General features: G+C 47.3%; 1 protein-coding gene across 1 annotated transcript; it reads left to right on the plus strand.

Annotated features, from left to right (window-relative positions):
- Positions 1–1,057: 1,057 nt before the first annotated feature.
- Positions 1,058–10,129, plus strand: C1QL1 (complement C1q like 1). Its single transcript, XM_003768428.3, has 2 exons — positions 1,058–1,940; positions 9,296–10,129. The coding sequence occupies exons 1-2, from the start codon at positions 1,341–1,343 to the stop codon at positions 9,473–9,475; spliced, it is 780 nt and encodes a 259-aa protein (XP_003768476.2). The 5' UTR covers positions 1,058–1,340; the 3' UTR covers positions 9,476–10,129.
- Positions 10,130–10,942: the final 813 nt, after the last annotated feature.

Below are 10,942 nucleotides of genomic sequence, written 5' to 3' on the forward strand. Positions count from 1 at the left end.
GGAAATAAAGAGGAAGGGTTCTGTAAGCCAAGTATGGAAGGAAGGTGCTGGCGGACTGAATGAAGGTGATGGGAAATGCCTCTATGTCTCCAGAGGGCGAGTCCCCCAGATGTGTCAGCAGCCTCACTGTCAACTCGGGATCAGGAGGCCTCTTCTTGAGCAACCCGGGTTCTTCCAGAAGCACTCAGGATGGAATCAAAGCTTTCGACTAGGCGCTGATCAGTTAAGGCATTATTGATGAAACGTTGGTTTTCACAGCCGATTACATCTAAGTAATCCCATCTCGTTTCCGCACTGCAAAAGCCCCGGGCTGTGGCCCCTGCTAGTCGGACTTAACCCATCTTCGCTTCATCCCTCTCCCCCTTCCCTACTCTCTCTTCTCTGTCCTTCCTATTCTCTGCCTTCCCTTTCCCCCACTTGTCTCATTATCCTTCCTCTGCCTATCCTCCTGTCCTTTCCTTTCTTAAATACAAGAAGCAAAAGTCCTTTGAGAACCTCTAAAGCTCGGCAGAAATGGAAGCGGATTGATATCACCATCATGACTATCGTCCTTGCACTCATCACTCTCTTTGTCCACTTCAGTTCTCACTTTGTCGTGTGTCTCTCTTTGAGCTCTGTCTCTGTCTCTCCCCCTCTTTCTCTCTCTCCTCCCACTTTGTTAGTCTCAATCCTGTTTTGTTGAATTATCTCCACTATTTCTGAGTCTTTATTTAATGTTTTCCTTCCCTTGGTCACTTTATTCTGTCTTTCTCCCTCTTTCCTTCTGGGAATGTCTGTCTAGCCTTTTCCCCAACCCCCCTTTTAGACTCGATTTATCCCTTTCTCTCTCTCTTTTTTTAATGTCTGTTGGTTTCTTTCCTCGCCTCTTACCACCCCCTCCTCTTTAGCCCCCACCCGTTCCCCCTCTCGGGAGGCGGGTCCCAGCCTCCCGCAGCCCAATTGAACCTCAGCCCCGCCCGGGACTTTGCCTCTCCTCCCGCCTGCAGAGTCCGGGGGAGCGGCCGGGGGAGCGGCCGAGGGGGCGGGGCCCGGCCGAGGGGGCGGTGGCCGAGGCAGCTGTAGGAAATCGGAGGCGGAGAGCGAGCGGCGGCGCTGCTCAGTCCGGGCCGCGCCGCGGGAGGGAGACAGAGTGGGAGGAGGGAGAAGGGCCAGGCAGCGCCGTGCGCTCCGCCCGGCCCCATGCCCGGAGCTCCACAGGACGGCCCCTGAACACGGGCGCCCCACCGGTGCCCCCCCGCCCCGTTGGCACCATTGCCCCGACGGCGCGACCGGGCGGCCCGGCGCTTGCTAGGCTCCGCGCGGGGAGGAAGACGCTGCTGGCGGCCGCAGTGGGAGTGGTGATGCTGCTGGTCCTGGTCGTGCTGATCCCCGTGCTCGTCAGCTCTGGCGGCCCCGACGGCCACTATGAGATGCTGGGCACCTGCCGAATGGTGTGCGACCCCTACCCGGCTCGAGCCCCAGGTTCCACCACTGCCGCCCGCCCCGACGGTGAACCCCTGAGCGAGCACAGTGGTGCACCCCCGCCCTCCACCCTGGTGCAGGGACCCCAGGGGAAGCCTGGCAGAGCCGGGAAGCCTGGACCCCCGGGACCCCCAGGAGATCCTGGCCCTCCGGGTCCCGTGGGCCCGCCTGGGGACAAGGGTGAGCCCGGAAAGCCAGGTCCCCCTGGGCTCCCGGGCCCTGGAGGCAACGGTGCCATCAGCACTGCCACCTATACCACGGTGCCCCGGGTGGCCTTCTACGCGGGCCTGAAGAATCCCCACGAGGGCTACGAGATCCTCAAATTTGACGACGTGGTCACCAATCTAGGGAACAACTACGACGCAGCCAGCGGCAAGTTCACGTGCAACATCCCTGGCACCTATTTCTTCACCTACCACGTCCTGATGCGAGGAGGGGATGGCACCAGCATGTGGGCAGATCTCTGCAAGAACGGGCAGGTGGGGACCAGGAGAGTCTGGGGCTGGGCTGGAGCGGGGAGAAGGGCAGGGTCGTAAGAACGGAGAAACTTTAGCACAGGGTCACTGAGCTAGGTGGGTTTCAGGGAATAGGGTGGGAAAGTGACTGGCAATAGAGTTCGGGCTCTGTGGTGCGCGCTGTGTAGAAAGTACCGAGTAAGTACCAGGATTTTAATCCTCTTTTGCTTCTGTGACCTTGCGTAAGTCACTTCCCTTCTCAGGACCTCAGTTTCTCTCTCTGTTTAATGAGTAGCTTGGTGTAGATGATCTCTAATTTCCTTTCTAGGTGTAAGTCCTAATATCCGAGGAGGGGAACGACAGACAGGTGGGCACTGAGAGTGAGTGGGGAGGGCCCCGAGAGAAAAACCGCCTAGAGATGGGAGATGTGGGGAGGGGGGGAAATTGGAGATAGGCGGGGCCAGAGACGGGAGGACTAGGAGGCAGGAAAGAGGAGGTACTGTGAGCTTCGGGATGGGAGGGGACAATTAAAACAAGTGAAGCTGATACTAGGACCAAAGCGACTTAGGATAGCCAGGGCACACAGGTCATTAGACCTGGAAACCCACCCTCCAGGTTCGAACAGCTCTTGGGAGCTTTCTAGCTGACCTTCTTTTAGAAGGAAGATACTGGGTAAATCAGCACCCAGCCCTGTCTCCATCCCTCGGGACCTAGCAGTGTAGTCCCTATGGGAAAAGTTTCCCTTCCAGAGACAGGGTTTGCCGGTGTCTGAGTTCTGCTGCAGTTCCTCTCTCCTTCTTATTTGCTTGGAGGGGGGAGGGTGGCATCCAAAAATTCTGCCCAGGAGAATTTTTCCCCTTTTCCCCGCCTACTTCCAATCCCCAGGAGCCCATAAATCTGGAATCGACTTGGAAATGCAAGGAGTTGCTGCTGTGGCTGCCTTCTTCACCTTGGGGGAGAAGGGAAAGAGGAAGATCTGAAACTCCAAGCTTCTAATGCCATATCGTGTCCTGTTCCAGCTCCCAAACCCATTCCACAATCATTCCTTTGACCTAGTCTGGGCTGAAATGTCTCTTAATGGCAGCCCACTGACCTAGGGGGTATGCTGTGAGCCTCAGATAGTGTGGGCAGGAGGAAAGGGCTCTCAAACAACTAATTGGGCAGAGTGGGGAAGGAACACATTGGGACCTTAGTTTCAGTTTATTTTTTTCTCTCCAATAGTCCTTATCTTCTCAGACTGTGCCTGCCTCAACTGAGGTTCATAAGTTAAAGGTGGAGGGGGGTGGAAATCAGGAAAAAGTCATAGTGCTGTGTTTGTGTCCCTGTCTCATCTTTTCTCACCCTTCTTTCATCTATGCCTTCAATTGCTAAATTGGGCAAGTTAGACTCTACCCTACGCCCCTGTAAGTGGTTGACCTTGATTAGAATACAATTCTGCTTATTAATCACCAATAAAAGATTCAGCAATGTCACCTTTGAATGCTGAGATCTGAGTTTCTCCTTTTTCCTAAAGAAAGTTTGAATCCAGAGCCTTTCAGAGGTGGGCATAAAGGGCTGTGAGCCCTTGTCTTTTCAAGACAAATGAAATACCCACCCTCCTCAGTCCTGCCCCATCACTGGGTGGCCCAAAGGGAGGCGTCTAATGCTAAAAATAAACTAATATCACTTATGGAGAAATAATGACAGCTTATTTCCATCACCAAACAGGAAAATAGCCTTACTTCCAGGCAAGGGGCATGGTCTGGGCAGAGCCTGGTAAATCAGGGCCCTACTCTTTGAGATGGCATATGGGGATGGTTCAGGACCAGTGAATGACTCAGGGAAGCAGGCAGTGGGGGAGGAGATAGTCCCACCATTTCGAGGCACAGACACCTTTAGTCATGTAATCCTTTCCTATAACCATAGCCACATCATCAGTCCCTAGATGCCTGGTACTAACCCTGACACATACTTCTCACCCCAGTCAAGCTGTTTTTTTGTAACTGTTAATCATATTCATTTTAACCCAGTTTGAGTGGGAGGAAATCTAAAGTGATGTGCCCCAAGCCAGCATCCCCTCCACCTTTCCCTCCCAGAACAGCTCTAGATGTGGCTGGGGTCAGCCTCATAGGAAGATATAAGAGGAAGAGACAGGGCAAGGAGCAAAGATAGGAGAAGGGAAAGGGACAAGGATTGAGAGAGAGGGGAAAAGAAAAAGAACTGAGGAGGAGCTGCAGATTTAGGGATGAGCCAATAGAGAAAGAAGAATTCTACTACCCTCCTTCCCCAAAGCTTGAGAGAAGGAACTTCCATTCATTCTCCAGGAGGTGGTCTCTCCTGAGTCGGCATTCTCCTCTCTGGGGGTGTCTTCCTGGATGCTCATTTATTTCTGCTATTGGCTGCTTTTCATATCTCTGAGGTCCATCCTGCACTTTTTGCTTTCCATTTGTGGATGCTTCCATTTCCCTCAAACTCTTCCATCTCCTTGACCATTATCCCATACCCCTGAATTCTTTCAAAGGAAGGAGTGGACATGTCTTTAGAACTAAACTTGGGGAACTGTAGACCCCCAGACTAGGTTCTTGGGTGCAGGGGGTAGGGATCATGGTGGGATGGTAGAGGAGGGGATTAGGGGGAAAGGGAAGGAGAAAGTGTATTGTTGGCTCTGACCCAGCCATATGTTAGGCAATGCAGTTATAAAATAGAGGTTTGTTCCACTGACTACCCAGGCATTTATAAGGGTTAAAGAGAAGAACTTTAAAAATATAAAGGGGTATGGAGGTCTAGTAGATGTGGAGCATAAAAAGGAATTGGGCACCTGTGACTAGTATCAGTTACTAAAAGAAGGGGCATTCAAGTAATCTCCTAAGGTCACACAGTAGCAGAATTTGGACCAGAATGCTACTGTGTGACCTTAGGAGATTACTTGTCATTTCTGGGCCTCTTCTGAATAATGAATGGGCTGTACTAGATGATCTCTAAGGTCCCTTTGAGTCCAGAAATTCTGCAATATTGATTCTAATGTTGTTGGGTTGTGTGTTTTTTTAATAGGAAAAGGAAAGAATTTTAAATTGTGGTTTTTAGAGGAGACTGAGGCAAGAGTTAGCTTAATAGAGGAAGGCAGTATAAAAAAGATCTGTCTCCTTTCCTTCTAAGGGGGTTCAGGAGTGTGTGTTTTTGCCCCTGAAGCCCAAAGGAGAATTTAGCCATGACTGGTGACCAGAGGTGGATGATGTCAGAGATATGGCCCCAGAGTCCATTTGAATAGTATTGGAGGAGAGGCAGCCCCAGAATCTCTCCAAAGCAAGTGAATATGTTGTCAAACAGCAAGCAGACTAGAAACAGGAAATCCTCTCACTTTGGAATTAAACTTCTATTTGATTCCTGACTCTCCTGTCTTTAGCTTGCCTGTTGTGTTGGACTCTTACCCCCCACAGGTAAGAGGCCAGTTCTATCCAACATTTACCCTAGGTTAACGTTAGTTTACTCACAGGATTGGAATAGAGATCTTAGAGAGGCTACCTGAGAAGCCACTCTTATACTTCTAGGCCCTTAGTAGGATCTACTTGATGAGGAAACAAAGTATTCACTCATGAGTCAAGAGATTTAAGAGATTTAAGTGTCTGGTTTCCTTAAAGTCTCTATTTAGGTCTAGGGCAAGTGAACCTCAAAAAAGCCTGTTGACCAACAGAGGTTTCAGTAACATCACAAGTACATTCAAAAATTCCTGCAGGAAATATGATTAGACGATTATCCATTTTTAGCATTGTTTCTATGGAACCAGTAACATTATTTCACCTTTCGTAGGCCTAATTCATAACATGAAGCTTTCATCTGAATGCTAGAATAGCAGGACCTTAGAGGCAATCTAACTCAATCTCTCACTTGACAGATGAAGTAAATTGAGTCCCAGGGATAGTAACCCAATTCTATTTAAGCAGGAAGGGGAAGTACAGACTTGACGTCAGGAAGATATGAGTTAAACTCTGCATGATACACTTGTATCTTACTTAAACCCAACATGAATAACTTTGTGATCCTGGGCAAGTCACTTATAGCTTACTGAGCCTCAGTTCCCTTATGTGTAATATGGGTAATAAGATTCACACATGATAGTATATGTAAACTTTGCAAATTTTAAAGTCTTATGGAAATGCAAGTTTTTATTATATTCTCAAGTACTCGTCTAGATTCTGCCTGAACATTAGACATCAAGCAAATGGGTATTTTCTGTTCCCTTTTCTGATCTTCCTTATCATTCAGTAATCCCAAATCCCCTTCTCCTTTCTATATCTAGGTTCTTGATTTTTGAAATTCAGTTTCCTATCCTGTGAAATAGAAATGGGAATAGCACGATCTTCATGTCTCATTAGACAATTAGGATAATTTCAAGAACAACCATGGTAATTAATAAGTAATAATCATAATATTTTTAGATGCCTGTCAGATCACCAGGAGATTTCTAAAGCAAGATTATGATATCATTCATTCAGCAAATATTAAAATGGATTTGGTTATTAAGAATACACTGTCATAATGAATTAAGAGCAGATTAATCTGAGTAATAAAAATAAATATCACTAATGTATTAGCAAGAGATAACAAAATGCGTACATAATAATAAATGACACTAAGATTATGGAAAGAACACCAAAAGTTATATGCTTATTTCTCTGGAGTGCTCAGCATTTCAAAACCTTTCCCCAACATTAAATCTCCCCAAAACTCTTCTTTCTTTGTTTTATCAAAAATTTAAGCTGAAAATGTCAGTGACTAAAACCAAAATTTTCACACCCATCTTCCCAAATAGAGAAACTGAGTTTCCCCTCCCTATTCTAATCATTCCCTGGGTTCAGCTGGAGAGTGATTGTGAACCTACCCAGAAGTTTTTCTAGTGACAACTTTGAATATATCAGGGAATAGGGACCCGAATTTGCACATTAAATGAATGGCATGTAAATATATGCAGGTCTGTTCCACCACTGACCTGTATTATTTTTTTGAGCCCATAGGAGGCAGTCACTACTCTGGCAATATTCTTTCCCTTAATTGGCTATGTAGGCAGATAAATTGGAGAAACAGTGGATTGGGGAGAATTAGGGAAAAGGACCAGAATCAGGAGGGGCTCATTCTGCTCCTTAAAGGTACTCTCAAGCCTAGGGTAATGGTCAGATCTAGGAAACTAAATGTTTCTCTTGTTTCTATGAGGTTGGCTCTAAAATTATTTCATCCCTCTATACTTATTGAAGTGACCCCTGATCCTGGGATTCAGGCTTAGGGTGATCCCAACTGTCCTAGAAAAAGGTAAGATAGGAGCCCTTACTTTTCCCCAAGGCCATAGGCAGAATCCCCTACATCTACAACTCAGTTCAAAACAAAGGGACATTTCTATGAAAGGGAATGCAGGTCAGGGAAGAGGGTAAGGACAACCCTTCACAATGGACAGTGGGAAAATGGTTACTCTTCCCTTTGTCATCCCAGCAGGTAAGGGTCAGAGAGCTTCAGATAAGTTTTTGTTCAGTTTTAAGTTTAATACCTTTATACATCGCTTCCCATATGTCACTTTCCTCTTTAGGGACCTGATCAAAAGGAGATGACCTTAAGTTTATTACAGATTGAAAGTAATTGGACCTGAGAAGGGTAAGCAGTGCATTATCCCCATTTTACAGATGAAACAACTTTCTCATAGTCACATTTCTAGTGAGTAGCACTGCTGGGACTCCAACCCGGGTTGGCTGATTCCAAGTTTAATACTCTTTATAGTTCCTTAAGTTGCCTTCAAAAACAAAGGACCCAACAGACTCTTGATCCCAAAGAGGGAGAAAATATACTTGTATGCCCATTCTCTGTGCTGAGCCGCATTTCCTTTTGATGTCTCTTCACTTCTATTCCTGAAAGAAAAGAGTCAACTCCAAAGCTGGAGAATCTTAGAGGAAAGAGATCACTTGGCCATATAGCCCTGGCTATGGGTTAGATGGGGTCCACAAATTGAATTCTATTCCTAATTTCCAGGGACTTCCATTTGAGTAAGTGGAAGGAATTCCTCAGCCTCATTCATCAAAAAACATCCTTAAAGTCTCAGTATAGTTTTTAAGTTAGCTTTAAACCAGCATCCCCAAATTATCCTAACAAGTGAAAGATTCCATCTGAATCCCAAAGTGTAGCAATGAGTAGACCCTGGCTTATGGAGCGGGGAGAGACATCCCTGTTCTTCCTCTGAATCATTTCCCTCTGATAAAAGTGTTGCCTTTTGTACATATAATAATGGAAAGATCAGTGGACTGGGAATCAGAAGCACTGGATTCTAGTCCTTATTACCAACTAGCAGGCAAACCTTAGATATATTATCATAAACTGAACCTCATTTTCCTTATATGTAAAATGGGAATAATAAACATACTCTACCACTTCACAGGTAAATTGTGAAGGGGAGGTGAGATTCAATGATATTAGGCAAAAGCCCTTGTTTGATTGTAATATATATATATGTATATATACACATATATAAATATATTACTTTTATGTGGAAGAAATTATTACTTTTGGGGGGAGATGATTAGGAAAGGGATAAAAATGGCTTTTTAGCTACAAAAGCAGAATGCCATCCCAGCCCCTTTTTCAATCACTTGGGAGTTTGGAGTGGCAGGAGAGGAAGAGAAAAACTTTAAATTGTTCTGATTCCCTACTCCTTCCCTGTAAGTAATTAGATCTGAAAATAGAATAAAGAATACCGGAGCTAAAGAGGTCTTAGAGATGGTCTGGTTCAGAGTTTTATGAAAAATATGGAGCCCCCCCCAAAAAAAACCTGTCTCCAATTCTCCTCTTTTGCATCATTCTCATCCGCCCTCTACCTTGCCAAGCAAGCCAAGCAAGCAAGAGGAAGATTCCATTTTAAATGCAAAGTACAGTAAGGAGTAGACCCTGACTTGGGTTTTGGGGGGGCGGGAAGGAAGGGATCCCCTTATTTTCCTTCCATTTGTTTCCCTTTGGTCAAGTAAATGAAAAAATATTAGAAATCAGACACCTGAAGGAGGGAAAAAAGGGGGCCAAGGAGATACTCTACCTCTTTGTCTTCCAGAAGTGCAGCCCAACTCAACACCACACTAACTGCAAGAGTTATGACATTCATTCCCCTAATTTCTTTCCCCCGTTTTCTGTTCCTTTCCCTCTCCCTGTCCTCCATTCCTTCACCCTTTGCCCTTTTTTCTCCCTTTCCTGTTATCCCTTCTTTTCTCCTGTACACCCCCATCCTCTCTCTGTATTCTGTCTTTACTCCTCTGTCCCTCTCCTCTCTGTTCTCTTTTCCCTATTCCTCTGCCCCCTTTCTTTCCTCTCTTTTCTGTTCCTCTCCCTGATTCTTTCCCCCGGTTTCTCTACCCGAACTTCACCCCGGCACCCAGGTCCGGGCCAGCGCCATCGCCCAGGATGCTGACCAGAACTATGACTATGCCAGCAACAGCGTGATTCTGCACCTGGATGCTGGGGACGAGGTCTTCATCAAGCTAGACGGCGGCAAGGCGCACGGCGGCAACAGTAACAAATACAGCACCTTCTCCGGCTTCATCATCTATTCCGACTGAGCCGGACAGAGCGGGGTGGGGGCAGGGCGTCTCTCCCTCCCTCCTCCCTTCCCGACCCCCTCCTCCCCACGCCTCGCCCCGGGGGCATTTTCGGAGCTATACTTACACCCGAAGCAGGCGAGTAAAGAGGGAAGAATGTCCCTGGTCTCCTGCCTCCTTCCCCCCATCCCCAGTCAGACCCCGAAAGGAAGGGAGGGGCTAGAGGGGTGGAGGATGGAGACAACCTCAGCCTGCTCTCACACCTGGGACCTTAGGGGCCACCAGCTATGCGGCCACAGACCAGGGCCCCGGAGTAGCTCCAGTTCACAGACCGCCCCCTTTGGCCCCGGGGTTGTAAAGACCTTCCCTCCCCCTTCAGCACTGTATATATGTATAATACGACTGTATATTGTCTCGGAGTGCCGCGTCCCCCTCCCAATTTTCCCAATCCCGGGGGAAGGCTGGAGAGGAGGAATTATCAGCAGGTAAACCTCTCCTCCAACAGGGGCTCTTCCCGCTTCCTGCCTCCCACCCTGGGGAGGTCGAGGTCGGGGTTGCCCCAGACAGCTTTCCTTATCCCCTGATCCCTTAACCCCCAGCGATACCCAAAGTCCCTGGCCCGGCTCCGCCGCGCCCCGTCTGACCAAAGCTATAATAAAACACACACGTCCATTCCGTTGGCTCCTGCTCCGGTCCGCCCGAGATGGGGAGGCTGAGCGAGAGGGGTGGGAGAGGGGCGCCGTGTGGCCCTGACTCTGACTCCTGAGAGTCGGAGAACCGGTAAATGAAAAAAGGCCTAACGCCTGAATGACAAGTCAATACCTTGTTTGTGAAAGGAAAAATTAGGAGCAGGTAATTTCTTCCGGAGCTGATCTTCTCTGGCTCAAACGCTCTGGGTTTTGATGTCAATCTCCTTTTGCGATCAGTGCGCTTGAGACCCGATAATCTGGGAGCACTCTGTGTATTCTCCTTTACCTTAGAGATCATCTTGTCCATTCTCTGCCTTTACTAGATCAACTCATACAAATGAACGGGCCTTCAGCTCACCTTGCAGGGGTTCTGTTTCCCCCACACCCAAAGTTGTGAGTTACTCAGAGCAAAGAATTCACAGGGGGAGACACAAGTAGTGAGAGGGTTTGGAAATCAGGTCTTACACCTAAAGAGATTATTCACTTACTGAGTCCAAGGTAGAACATCTGGCCTTCTAAACTTGACTCCACCTACAGCAGGTCGAGTCAGAGGGAAAAAGTCTGGTATTGGGGTCAAAGCTATTTGTTGCTGGATATTCTTTTAAAGAGACATTGGTGCCTTTTGGTTGCTGTATCACATTCATTTCCAGATATATCCCTCCCTCCTCCTCTACTCATTCTTTCAGGAATATATATATATACATACACTCACACATACTTATATTATTATTCATATATTATTATATATATGTTGCCACTATATCACACACATACACACACACATATATATACATTTACA

Source organism: Sarcophilus harrisii, chromosome 4, assembly GCF_902635505.1.
Source record: "Sarcophilus harrisii chromosome 4, mSarHar1.11, whole genome shotgun sequence".
Taxonomy (NCBI): domain Eukaryota; kingdom Metazoa; phylum Chordata; class Mammalia; order Dasyuromorphia; family Dasyuridae; genus Sarcophilus; species Sarcophilus harrisii.

Bases quoted from the DNA above. Each gene is read 5' to 3' on its own strand.
- C1QL1 (XM_003768428.3), top strand. From the start codon at position 1,341: ATGCTGCTGGTCCTGGTCGTGCTGATCCCCGTGCTCGTCAGCTCTGGC. The intron at 1,941-9,295 runs GTGGGGACCAGG...CCCGGCACCCAG, and splicing joins ATCTCTGCAAGAACGGGCAG to GTCCGGGCCAGCGCCATCGC.